This window comes from Chiloscyllium plagiosum, unplaced genomic scaffold (genome assembly GCF_037043375.1).
Source record: "Chiloscyllium plagiosum isolate Xiang-an unplaced genomic scaffold, Cpla_swu_hap1 HiC_scaffold_37, whole genome shotgun sequence".
NCBI lineage: Eukaryota > Metazoa > Chordata > Chondrichthyes > Orectolobiformes > Hemiscylliidae > Chiloscyllium > Chiloscyllium plagiosum.
In genome coordinates this window covers 38,951,750-38,965,979 of record NW_028270175.1, presented here as the reverse complement: position 1 = coordinate 38,965,979, position 14,230 = coordinate 38,951,750, and the positions used below count along the sequence as shown (strand labels likewise).

At 39.5% G+C, this 14,230-nt stretch overlaps 1 protein-coding gene across 28 annotated transcripts in view; it reads left to right on the top strand.

The window, feature by feature from the left end:
* The window catches only part of LOC122540194 (eukaryotic translation initiation factor 4 gamma 3-like), a 353,622-nt gene that overhangs the window by 296,960 nt on the left and 42,432 nt on the right, over window positions 1–14,230 (top strand). For all 28 annotated transcript variants that reach the window (XM_087980602.1, XM_087980614.1, XM_087980611.1 and 25 more), the window contains 2 exons: window positions 218–364; window positions 1,788–2,024. In XM_087980602.1, coding sequence (XP_087836728.1) covers window positions 218–364; window positions 1,788–2,024 — 384 coding nt within the window. The remainder of the gene's footprint in view (window positions 1–217; window positions 365–1,787; window positions 2,025–14,230) is intronic.

The window sequence follows — 14,230 nt, the reverse complement described above, 5'->3', positions numbered from 1 at the left end:
GGTTCCACGAGATCGTTAGCCTCCAGTGTGAGGTTTTTTTTGAAAAAGGGGCAAGATTTGGACGTCCGCATTGATTTTCCACTAATAACTTACATTAGTACAATTTGAGCACAGTTTTGAATTTAAAAATGTGTATTTATAGAGGGATTGAGACAGTGTATGAGTTTTTGGCGATCAAGCCTTGATACTGAATAAAAGTGTTCCTTTCTATCATTAGCTGAAGGTCCCAATGTCAGATAAGCCAGGGGCTTCAGTAAATTTTCGTAAGCTGTTACTAAATCGTTGTCAGAAAGAATTTGAGAAGGACAAAGCCGATGATGTCGTCAACGAGAAGAAGCAGAAAGAGATTGATGCAACTGCTAAAGTAAGGAGCTGTAACAGGCACCTCTATAATGTCTCTGAGACTGATAATTTTATTTGCTGTCCATGAATGGTTAAATTCTTTTTAAATCCTTGATATCAGCATCTGAGCTAGCTGAAATGATGCATTCTGGTGGCACAAAATTCAAGCTTTGGACAAATGAGTAATTAAAAGCAGAACATTTGGTGGCATTTGTAGCGAGAAACAAGAGTGAACATTTCAAGTTAATGATCCAGTGGCACACTTGGGGAGATGTTATCTGAAGCTTATGCATTGTCATTATAAAGCTATTTTATATTTTACTAATTCATGTACTTTGGGGAGATGTTTATTCTCCTTTGCCTAATGTAATTTGTAATTTGACAGTGCTGGTTTTAATTAAGTTTTAATTAATTGCTGGTTTTAATTAGAATACTTGAAAGTTCTTGAAGGATCAAAGATTACATGTGTTTGTTTGGAGTTAACCTGCAGTAAAGGAACTATATCACATTTAGTGCATCCTTTAGGCCACCAAATTTTGAGAACTGGGGAGAAGTGCAGATTTACAGGGAAATAACTAAGATATTTCTTTTGTTAGTTGCTATAATGATATCCATGACAAACCATTCTTGATTGTCATAAAAACCTATCTGGTTCACTAATTTCAGTCAGGGACGCAAATCTGCTGTCCTTATTCAATTTAGACTACAAATGACTTCAGAGCCACCATAATATATTTAACTTTTTAATTGCCCTCCAAAATGCTGCTCTCTGCATAGCCGCACAACTGAAGGGCAAATGGGGATGAGTTAGCCTGGCTGTATCACCAACATCCCAACAAAGAATAAAGAAATATCTTAATTATTTAATCTTGTAAAACCAGAATCCCATTTCAGCTAGTTTTATCAGTTAGATTTTAATGTTTGCTATCATGCAAGTAAACACTGATCTACTGTGAAGGTAATTTGGAACTTGGGTGGTAACCTACTTTTTATGAAGTGCCATATGAGGTTGTGGTATTCAAATGTCTGATGTTTAGACAAATGTGATTTCAATCTTGTTGGAAAATGTCTTGTGCTTATGATAAAAGCAAATGACATTTAAGTTGAGTGCCATAAAGTCAGTCAATAAATCTCCTATTGGTCAATGGCAACTTAAGCTGCTAAATAGATAAAGTTCAAGTTGCAATTCTGTCAACAGCTCTTGAAATTAATATCACCTGACTCCCAAATTTTTCTCGAGTGTGGTGCTGGAAAAGCACAGCCAGTTAGGCAGCATCCAAGGAGCAGGATAATCGATGTTTCGGGCATAAGCCCTTCATCAGGAGGGCTCTGGCATCTGCAGTCCTCACTTTCTCCTCCCAAATTTTTCTATCTTGCATTATTGTATGTGAAAACTTCTGGATAAATTCATGTTTCTCATCAATAATTTTTCCAAATTCCTTCAGACAGAAGAGAGGTCCAGACTTCAAGATGAGCTAGAAGAATCCAAGGACAAGGCTCGAAGAAGATCAATTGGAAACATTAAATTTATCGGTGAACTATTCAAACTTAAAATGCTGACAGAAGCAATTATGCACGACTGTGTTGTGAAACTACTAAAAAACCATGATGAGGAGTCATTAGAATGTTTATGCAGGCTATTGACCACAATCGGCAAAGATCTCGATTTTGAAAAAGCAAAAGTAAGTGGAAAATTATTGATGTATTGTGGTTTATTGTGCTTCGGTCTTATTATGGCCATCAAAAGATTTCTCAATTGGATCTTTGTTTCAAAGAAATACTGCAAAGCTTTATAGAGCATTGATCTGAAATTTTACAGCTGAAAGAATTTTTTTACAAAATGATCTAAGTAACGTTTTGAATCAAAACATCACTATCCCCACTTTCTCAGGGCTGGTTACTCGAGCATCACTCTTGCTGTCAAGCATCAACACTCAGTATGTAATATTGAGAGAAGTGTGCATCTATAACGAGCCTCAAAAGTAGCCTTAGTTGTGGTTGGACTTCTCTTAAGAGATTTACAAAATACAGAGGAACCTTGATTAATCCGAAGGACATGGGCAGGGAGTGTTTTGCCCAGATAATCAAATGCCGGATAACATAGTTAACCAAGCATCGGGACCTTGCGATCTTGTTTGGATAATCCAAAATTCGGTTAATTGAATGCCAGATAATTGAGGTTCCTCCATAAGTGCTTTCGTGAAAATTGAAAAGTGATGTTGCAAATGCTAAGTAGTTGAGAAGGGTGTTCTCAAAGTATTTAACCTGAATTATTCCTTTAAAGAGACTGGCAATTTATTTGTCTGCACCATGCTAATTCTAAATAATGTGACATTTAAAAAGTGCCACAATTGACTCATTGAAGTAAATATTGCAGTTTAGTTGAATAGCCCATTTTTTGAAAATAGTTAGTTCCCTTAGCTCTGTCTTAATGGCTCAGTTAGTAAATGCAGCACCAGGATAGAACTGAGTCAAATAGTTCAAAATTCCTCCAGCTTAATGCAAGATCAGCACTGAGTTAACATGAGAAAAAGGAATATTCAACTTGTAATCACACTGGTATGGATACTTAATGATGCTCAAAGTGGGCTTGAATAGCATTTCCCCCCTTTTATGCAGTGGACACCACACAAACATGATCACTTGGGGAAAGTTTTAAAAGCTATTTACCAAAACTGAACTATACATCATAATAGCCATTAAATGTTGAGATAGGAAATGCACTGAGGTTTCACACCAGGTAGGTTTCTTTTGCTGACAATGATGAGTTGAGCTAAGAGTCTCATTGTGGTACCAAGTTGACCAAGTGTCTTTTGGGTTAAGAAAAATAAACCAAGTATTTGGTAACTTCTATGTTGGAAATTTCTGCATATAAATTATGCTGAATGAGGATAAGCTCACGCTGCCTCCTCTCCCGCATGACCAAATAATTAAGCAGACTGTGCTACCAAGCTTAAAAGAATTGCGATTTGGATGAAATATTGGAGGCATCACTGCTGCAGTGGAATTAGAATCAGTCACTGTTTAAGATAATGTAAGTAATGGGGATGAAGTCAGTGAACATCAATAATTAGAAGAATACATGGTGAAAGTTAGCTTGTTCTTAGAAATAACTCCTGGGCACAAAATGGCGATATTTGTAATTTAGAAATCGCTCTCGGTTATCCATCAGGAGTGCAGTGTTGCAGTTTATTTTTAAACATTCATAAACGTTTCAATTCATAGTTTAGTGGGTGTTAAAGAAATCTGAGTGAACTTTCACATAAAAGGTGTGCAAGTACGTCACAAAACGAAAGTAAATTAAAAACAGCCATCTAAACGTCACCAGTTCTCCTCTTATTGGTTTTTACTGTTTTTGATTCATGATGTGTAGGTTAGCTGCATTAGTCAGGGGTAAGTATAGGATAATAGGGCAGGGGAATGATCTGAGTGGTTTACTCTTTGGAGGGTCGGTATGGACTTGGGCCAAAGGGTCTGTTTCCACACTGTAGGGATTCTGTGATTCTATTTGTAATAAAAGTGCTGGCCAGTGTATAAAGCAGTTTATTGTTCTGTGTGCTGCAGAGATGGTCTCCAAAGATGGAGAAAGCTGGCAGAAATTTTGAGGAGGGTTCATGCTCTATACTTGTGAAATTACTCACAGTATCAGAAACACTTTTGGTGTGGAGTGGATCTTGTGGAGGCATCACTGCTGCAGTGGAATTAGAATCAGTCACTACTTCCGATAATGTAAGTAATGGGGATGAAGTCAGTGAACATCAATATTCAGACGAATAAATGGTGAAAGTTCTTTTGTTCTTAGAAATAGTCCAAGTAAGCTGTTGTTGAGGGCATTCTAGGATTTTGACTCTGACAATGAGGGAGCAGCAATACATTTGCAAGTTAGAGACTTTGAAGTGATGGCACTCTCATGTGCATATGCTCTTGTTCCTCTGGGCAGTAGAAGTAAGTTTGGGAGGCTCAGTATTCTCTGCTGTAGAAATATTTTTATGGCTTTGTTAGTGAGCTTTGAAAAGACGTGTAGCTGAGGTTGAGGTTCTGGATTTAGGTTTGCTCACTGAGCTGGAAGGTCTGGTTTTAGGAAATTTGTCACCATACTAGGTAACATCATCAGTGAGCCTTTGGATGAAGCTTTTAATTTGTGTGTTTAGGTTTCCTTGGGTCGGTGACATTTGTTCCTGTGGTGCTGTCATTTCTTGTTGTTTTTCTCAAGGGGTCATAAATGGGATCCAAGTTAATGTGTTTGTTGATAGAGTTCAGGTTGGAATGCCATGCTTCTAGGCTTATGGCTTTGTTTATTCATCTGTAATCTGTACTATTGCCTGTTCCACAAACCACAAAATAAATTCAATCTTCAAGTAGTGTGTTTGCCAGTTTTTATAAATTTGTACAGCAGGAGTCCTATATATAAACTTGCAAGTAAGTATAAAGTCTGATTTAGTATCTCATCAGTTGAATATTTACATTTTAACTACATAAAAAGGAAACATCTTTTTGTCAGGTATTGCTGAGAAGCATAGTATATTCCTATTGTCAGTCTATTCTTGTAATTGGTACATTTCATGGTTATAATATATTCCTATTGTCAGTCTATTCTTGTAATTGGTACATTTCATGGTTATAAATGAATCAGTAACTTTAAACACACCATTCTCTGCTATTAAGCTTTTCAAAAGGAATACTTCAAGTTATCATTGTAAATTTGAGGAACATTGCTTTCTATCATGGATTGTATTGGCTGAAAGTTCAGGTCTTGATTGTTGGAGATTTTCGGTGTGAAGCTAGAGTCTACATCAGATGTGATGTAGATTTACTTCTGTTCCAGTGAAGCTATGGCATCGAGAGAGCACCACAGGAAGTCATATCACAGGCAGAAAATTTACATATAATGGCAAGGTATGAACCTTTGGAAAATCCTGTTCAAAGCGTCAAATAAAAAATTAAACTAATGGATTTCCTTCCAGTGAACTTTATGATGTTACTGAACTTTACTGGCTTTTTTGCTTGGTAAATGGTATTACAAACATATCAGTGAGGCTTTTTGTGGGTCTTGTTGTGTAATTGTAATGTCCCTACCTCTGGGTACACGATCTGGGTTCAAGTGGCACTTGCCTTGAGAGTGTCCTTGAGAGGTTGATTATATATTACTGAGGCCAGTACTTGGCAATATTGGTAGAAGTAGCAATATTATTGATCTTGAGTCATGCTTGTGATATTTTGCTTCAGGAAGTTTGGTGTTTATTGAAACTTTGTGGCATTTATCTGTAACACCGCTATGATATACATCAAAAGCCAGCTCAAAAAATCGCAGTGATAATTCCTTGGGGCGGCACAGTAGTTAGCACTGCTACTTCAGTGCCGGAGCCAGGTTTGATTCCAGCCTTAGGTAACTGTGTGGAATTTGCATTTTCTCCCCATGTCTGCATGGGCTTTTGCTATGTGCTTCCATTCCCTCCCACGGTCCAAAGATGTACAAGTTAGGTGGATTGGCAACACTAAATTGTCCATAGTGTCCAGAGGTGTGTAGGCAAGATGGATTAACCATGGTAAATGTGGGGGTTACAGGGTTAAAGTAAGGGGCTAGATCTGGGTGGATGCTCTTCAGAGGGTTGGTGCAGACTCGATAGGCCAAAAGACCTCTATCTGCATTGTAAGGATTTTATGATTGTGGAAGATGGTCCTTTCCTCTGGTAATGGTTGTGGCACCCAGAAATCTAAATTTTCTGACAGGAACTGAGCTGCTGAAATTAAGCGCTTGGATCAACCACCTGCATGACACCACTGAATTTTTAAATACATCTCGAATTACAATTATTTTTGACATTTGTGCAAAGTAACTGCTGACTCTGTTCTAAGCTTACTACTCATGCTCTAATTAGATCAGCTGTGAAACTAGAGGATATATTAGCACAATTTTTGTTTCTTTTAAAAAAAAGCTAGTTTTTTTTTTCAGTAACATGAACCATCAAGGCTTTCCACTGTTGGGTCTTTATACTGATGCTTAGTGTAGATTTAGATAGTACCAGGTTTGCTGAGTTTCTTGTCTTCTACACGTAATGTGTTCAAAGTGTTAAAACCTCTTGATCTGTAAAATTGGAATGTCAGGTTTTCTCTTTGACTACTATGCTAGTTTGAAGTATATTCTGTACTCAGGCTTTGGTTTGATTCTAATATGATATGATTCTATCAAAATTGCTGCATAGGGGCATGCTGCTTTGTGAATATTCTTATTTTCACTGCCTTGCAAAATCTGTGATATTTTGCATTGAGACAAAAGAACTGCAGATGCTGAAATCCAAGGTAGACGAGCAGGAGGCTGGAAAACGACAGCAAACCAGGCAACATCAGGAGATGGAGAAGTCAATGCTTTGGGTGTAACTGTTCTTAAGGACCGGGGGAGTGAGTGTGAGGGGAGCACCCTTCACACGCACCCACAGTCCTGAAGAACAGTTACACCCAGTATATTGTATTAGGCATTCCATTTGGACACAGTATCCAGAAAGTTAAAATTGAAGTTCATCTTTAAAAAGAGTGACAGCTTTTTTGTTTACAGTGGAATTACTTAATTATGTAACATTTATATCATGTCACATTTAAGAATATTGAAACTGGCGGAGTGGGTGGCCCATTGAGTCTGCTGTGCATGATGGTGGTGCAGACAGACCGACACTGAGGAAACTTGTAAATATAAATTAAGACACTCTGCTCAAAATGTGACTAATGAATATCAATTGGATTGAAACACAAATTAAATTTTTGGGAGAAGATTTGTAGCTCAGGTGCTCGTTGTTGTGTTCGCCGAGCTGGGAATTTGTGTTGCAGACGTTTCGTCCCCTGTCTTGGTGACATCCTCAGTGCTTGGGAGCCTCCTGTGAAGCGCTTCTGTGATGTTTCCTCCGGCATTTATAGTAATATACTATAAATGCCAGAGGAAACATCATAGAAACGCTTCACAGGAGGCTCCCAAGCACTGAGGATGTCACCTAGACAGGGGACGAAACATCTGCAACACAAATTCCCAGCTCGGTGAACAGAACACAACATAGAAATTAAATATGTACAGTTATAAAAGAAATCTAATCTTTGCATGAAATACAAGAAGTAAATGTCAAATTTGGCTTAAGTTGAGAGGAAATTTAACACTTGCAGATAGTTTTTGGTTTTATTTCTGGAATTCGGAACTCCAGTATCACAAAGTGTGTCCACTGTGGCTCAGTTCGTGGCACTCTTGCATTGGAGTCAGAAGGTTGTGATTGGGAGGCATGTGGTTAATATTGCTGCTTCACAGTACCAGGGACCCAAAATCGATTTCAACCTTTGGTGACTGTCTGTGTGGAGTTTGCGCATTCTCCCCGTGACTGCTTAGTTTTCCACTGGTCATTCTGGTTCTCTCCCATAGTCCAAATGTGCAAGTTAGGTGGATTGACCATACTAAATTGCCCATAGTGTCAGGAGGTGTGCAGGCTAGGTGGATTAGAAAAGGGAAATGAGAGATGATCTTCAGAGGGTTAGTTTGGATTTGATGGGCTGAATGACCTGTTTTCATACCAAAGGAATTATATGATTGTATTCTATGATTCTTGTCCAACTCCAGGAGCTGTGAAACAAATCAAGACATTCAGAACACTGCCGTGTCAAAGGTGTTGTCTTTCAGATCAGACATTAAACCAATACCCATTCTGCCTTCTCAGTAGGGTGTAGAGCAAGGGAGTTTTCCCTGGTCCCCTTCTTAATATTTATGCCTTAATCAACATCATTAAAATGGATAATCTGGTCATTATCACATTGTTATTGGTGAAGAGTTAGCTATGCAAACATTGGCTGTTGTATTTCTTACATTACAATTGTGACTGAACTTCTGATGTTCTTCATTGGCTGGGGTAAAGCACTGAGATGTTCATTGTTCAGTTAAAGTGCAAATTGTATATATATTGTAGATTGTTGTAGTTTCTAACCTTCTGTAGTAATTTATTTTGTTTGTTTAAAATCATGGAATAGTTTATTTGTAAGTACCTGGATTTTCAGTTTTTCTCTTAATCTTAAATAAGCAGTTCCTTATCAGATCTTGACAAAAGTTTGATCTCGTCAGAGATTGTTATTCATTGTTGCATCTCTCATTTCTATATGTTTGTTTGTGTTCTCTCATTTAGTAAGAATTCAAGTATTCCGAACACTGACATCTTCTGCCCTTAAATATAAGAATAAGTGAATTAACTGCCTGCCCACTGGCATTACCTCTTTTTATAACCAATGCTGAGTGCTAATGGCTCTGCTACTTCTCACCTAAATAGAGTCGTACAGGAATAAACCCATCGATCCAACTAGTCCATGCTGACCATAATTCCAAACTAAACTAGTCCCACCTGTCTGCTCTTGGCCAAACTCCCTCCAAAGATATCCTATTCATGTATCCGTCCAAATGTTTATAAATGTTGTAATTGTACCCGCATCCACTACTTCCTCAGGACCTTGATTCCACATGCGAACCACCCTCTTTATAAAATAAGATTTGCCTCTTATGTCTTTTTTAAATCTCTCTCCTCTCACCTTGAAAATGTGCCCCCTAGTATTGAAATTCCCCATCTTGAGGAAAAGGCAATTACCAGTAACTCTATCTTTATCTTCCATTATTCCTGATGAAGAGCTTATGCTTGAAACGTCGATTCTTCCATTCCTCGGATGTTGCCTGAGGGGCTGTGCTTTTCCAGCACTGCACTTTTTGACTCGTTGGTTATTTTATAAATTTCTATCAGGTGACCTCTCAATGTCCTACACTCCAGTGAAAAACATCCCAGCTTTCCTTAATAACTGAAAGTTCCCATACCCGACAATATCTTGGTAAATCTCTTCTGAACCTTTGATAAAATCCTTTGAATAACTGGGTGACCAGAACTGGACGCAGTATTCCAGAAGCGGCTTAACCAATGTCCTGTATAATTTCAACATAATGTCCCAACTCCTATACCGTCTTTCTAAAATGCTTGGATGCAAGCATTCAGACTAGGAGACTTAACTTTTGAGTTTATTTAATTAATTCAATACTTACTCCTTTAAATTTCAAATGTACTTATCTCTTTATTAATTGCATTATTCAATTTAATTTCTATATTCTGCCTCCCTGGTAAATATCAATGTAAAATAATTGCTTAGTATTTCTACTCTCTCTCTCTCTCTCTCTCTCTTTCTCTCTCTCAAATCATGATCCTATTCCCATTACAGCATTCTAAAATATATTGTGCTGTCTGTCTTTATTATTTCAGGGGAGTGTGTGATGTTGGCAAGCTCGGCATTTGTTGTCAATCTCTTAAATTCCTCTTGGGAAGGAGCCATTGTTTTGAACTACTGCATTCCTTTATGTAGCAATTTGGTAACAACAAGTACCTTCCTAGGATGGTTAGCAGCATAGCACACTGCTGTGGGCCTGGAGTCCCATGTAGGCCATACTGGTAGAACAGATGGATTTTGATGATAATAATGGCGCCACAAAACTGAAACTAGTCTTCAAAGTTTGTGCGAAGATTTGTAGCTCGGGTGCTCGTTGTTGTGGTTCTGTTCGCCGAGCTGGAAGTTTTTTTAGCAAACGTTTCGTCCCCTGGCTAGGCGACATCATCAGTGCTTGGGAGCCTCCTGCGAAGCGCTGCTTTGATGTTTCCTCCGGTGTTTATAGTGGTCTGTCCCTGCCGCTTCCGGTTGTCAGTTTCAGCTGTCTGCTGTCGTGGTTGGTATATTGGGTCCAGGTCTATGTGTTTGTTGATGGAGTTTGTGGATGAATGCCATGCCTCTAGGAATTCCCTGGCTGTTCTCTGTCTGGCTTGCCCTATAATGGTAGTGTTGTCCCAGTCGAATTCATGTTGCTTGTTGTCTGCGTGTGTGGCTACTAAGGGTAGCTGGTCGTGTTGTTTCGTGGCTAGTTGATGTTCATGTATGCGGATTGTTAGCTGTCTTCCTGTTTGTCCTATATAGTGTTTTGTGCAGTCCTTGCATGGTATTTTGTACACTACTTTAGTTTTGCTCATGTTGGGTATCGGGTCCTTCTTTCTGGTGAGAACGAAGGACCCGATATCCAGCATGAGCAAAACTAATGTAGTGTACAAAATACCATGCAAGGACTGCACAAAACACTATATAGGACAAACAGGAAGACAGCTAACAATCCGCATACATGAACATCAACTAGCCACGAAACGACACGACCAGCTATCCTTAGTAGCCACACACGCAGACAACAAGCAACATGAATTCGACTGGGACAACACTACTATCATAGGGCAAGCCAGACAGAGAACAGCCAGGGAATTCCTAGAGGCATGGCATTCATCCACAAGCTCCATCAACAAACACATAGACCTGGACCCAATATACCAACCACGACAGCAGACAGCTGAAACTGACAACCGGAAGCGGCAGGGGCAGACCACTATAAACACCGGAGGAAACATCAAAGAAGCGCTTCGCAGGAGGCTCCCAAGCACTGATGATGTCGTCTAGCCAGGGGACGAAACCTTTGCAACAAAAACTTGAAACTAGTCTTCATTACAGATTTTTATTCATTAAATTAAAATTCTACAATGCTGACCTTTGAACACATATTCCCAGATCATTAGCCTAGGCCTGCTGATTACCTAGTGCAGTGATCCTGCTGTGTTCCTTCATAATTTACTTGCTTGATTCCTCTTTATTTTCTCTACGTATTTTCTCTTTGGATACATTCCCTGTCTGTCTTGGTGATCAGTCACCTTTGTTCCAGGACATCACTGCAGGCATTCCTCAGGAGTGTCCAAGGTCCAACTGTCTTCAGCTGCTTCATCAATGATTTTCCCTCCATCATGAGGTCAAATGTGGGGAGGTTCGCTGTGCAGTCATCAATGTTCAGCACCATTTGAGATTACTCACATTTTAAAGCAATCCATATCCAAATGCAGCAGGACCTATACAATATCCACTTTTAGGCTGACAAGTAGCAACTAACATTAATGCCATACAAGTGCAAGGTTTATGACCACCTTCAATAAGGGAGTCTAACCATTGGCCTTTGACATTCGGTGTTCACCATCATTGACTCCCCCCTATCAACATCCTGAGAATTAGCTCAAACAGCAGGCCAGAGGCAAAAAATCCTGCAGTAACTGACTCACCACCTAACTTTTCAAAATCTGTCTGCAATCTACTGGGGGCAAATCTGGAATGTAATATCATGATCCCTACATGCCTGAATGAGTGCACTCCAATAACAGTCAAGTGCACCATCCAGCACAAAGTAGCTCTCTTGATTGGCACCACATCCATGAACATTCACTCATTCTACATCAATGCTCAGTAGCAGCTATGTGTATCAACTCCAAGATGCAATTCAGAAATTCACCAAGCTTCCAAATCAGCAACCACAACCCTCTAGAAGGATGTAGGTAGCGGATAGATGGGCATACCAGCATCCCTCCAACTTCTCCTCCAAGCTTGAAAATATATCAACATTCTGTCAATATCTCTGGGTTAAATTCCTGGGGCTTCTTTCATAATGTTTTCTTTGTATATCTAAATGGAACACAGTTCAAGAAGGCAACTGATCACCATCTTTTCAAGGGCAATTAAGAGGTGAACTGTCCCAACTAGTGACGCCAATATCCCATGAATGAACTTTTGTTTAAATTTTCTGCTCTTACAGATTCTGAGTAAAGACCTTCCACAAACAGCTGGGATCTTAGGTTGACTTTGCTAGCCTCCTGTCAGGAGCCTTTCCTTCCCTAGCCCAGCCCAGCCCAGCCCAGTGCCATAACAGTACAGTTTCCAACAGCTGCTCTCTCCTTGACTCATTGTCAACTGGTGATTGATATGCCTCTTTGACAAGGTTGCTTTTGACTTTAGGAAGTAAAAGGTGGATAGCGGTCTCTTGGTTGCTTTGTACCTTGTCTTCCCTAAATGAGGTCATGTGCCCTGATGTAGCAGTAGATGAGTCCACCCTGCCCATCTTCCTGCTCTTATAGAACCCTTGCGGCATTCGCTGAGGGGTTCCGATAGTCTTGAAGCCTCAAATTGGAATATTAGTGGGAAAAGGTTTAGAAAGAATTGCTTTATGGAGATTTCTGAGAGTCACAACCACTTGTCATTCTCAGACTTGATGCTCAGCCACAGAACTGTAGTTTTATTCTGACATTTCACCAATGTTTTTTCTCCTCCCAAGTCTCAATCCATTCCAAGACTTGCTTTTGGAAACTTCTAAATCCTGTTGCAATCTGCCATCACATTCCTCCATTTTGCCTTGTGACTGCCCTACTGCCTGTAAATAAAACTGAGAAGTGCAAGTATGGGGGAGGGGATTCTGAACCTTGCACCAGCTAATTAGTTATTGATCATTAACTTATGCTGGTCCTTTAAGATTGTTGAAAACTGATTTTTATGACACATCATAATCATTTAGTGACAAGAACGCCTGTTGATGTCAGCCCCCCTGATATCTATGATTATCAGCTTTTGCTGTGTATGAAATGTAATCCTTTAAAATTCAGATTATCTAAATAAACATTTTCATTGCAGTTACAGCACCAGGGACCCGGGTTCGATTCCTGCCTCGGGCAATAGTCTGTGTGGGATTTGCACATTCTCCATGTGTCTGCGTGGGTTTCCTCCGGGTGCTCTGGTTTCCTCCCATAATCCAAAGACGTGCACATCAGGTGAATTGGCCATGCTAAATTCCCCATAGTGTCAGGTGCATTAGTCAGGGGTAAATATAGGGTAGGGGAATAGGTCTGGGTGGTTTACTCTTCAGTGGGTTGGTGTGGACTTGTTGGGCCGAAGGTCCGTTTTCATAGCGTAGTGAATCTAATCTAATCTTATGCTGAATAAAGATAAACTGAATCTAGCAATTAAAATACACACCCGTGGTGTTCTGGCTGTGTGCTGGTTGGAATGCAAAGTTCACTACACAAAAGGTTTGAATTTAGCTATGGACATAGATGCAACATTTTTGAATTTTTATCTGTTAGTCTGTCTAAAATAATTTGATTCAATGGTAGTTTACTGCCTTTTTGGAGTAGCTGGACTGGGGTGGACAAAGTCAGAAGTCACAGATCATTAGGTTATAGTCCAACAGGTTTGTTTGAAATCTGACGAAGGGGATGCGCTCCGAAAGCTTGTGATTTCAAATAAACCTGTTGGACTATAACCTGGTGTCATGTGACTTCTGACTCTTTAAAGCAGACATGATTTCTACTGCAATCTACTGTGGAAGAAGGCTACACCTGTTGTATCAGACTAGTCCAGTCCTGGCAGCTATAAAAACTGCAGGTTCTGGTTCATAGGCATTTGATATTCTAAAGAATTGGGATTTCAAAATGCTGAGATTCTAACAATCGATGCCTGCATAAAGGGGAATCAAACCAAACAAGCTGTTTTGAGAATGTAATTGCAGTACAGGTGCACAATCCTTTATCTGAAATGTTTGGGACCAACTGGTTTTTGGAATTCTGTATTTTTCGCATTTCAGAATAAGTGACAGTTTGATGGTTGTTTGATTTTTTTAAAATAATCTTACTGGAGGAGCAGACTCACTCAGTGAAACGCGCCTTGAGAGAGAATTGAGATCTGCCAGTGCTGGGCCACACTCTCAAACATTGCATCTGAATGACACGCATCAAGTGGGTGTCGACTTGGGTTAACTGTTTGCACGCCAAACAACTTTGTTAATGAGAAAACAGCTTCACAAAAAAACACTTCGGACTTTGCAGCTTTTCGGATTTCGGAATTTCAGATAAAGGATTGCTACTTGTACCAGAATTTGATGCCAATTATTGAGTAATGGATCTAGATAAACATGTGAAGTGTGTTAGAATTGACTGACTTAAGAATGGAAGCTAACTAATCCAGTTCCACTGTGAAGTGAGCTGTGCAGACT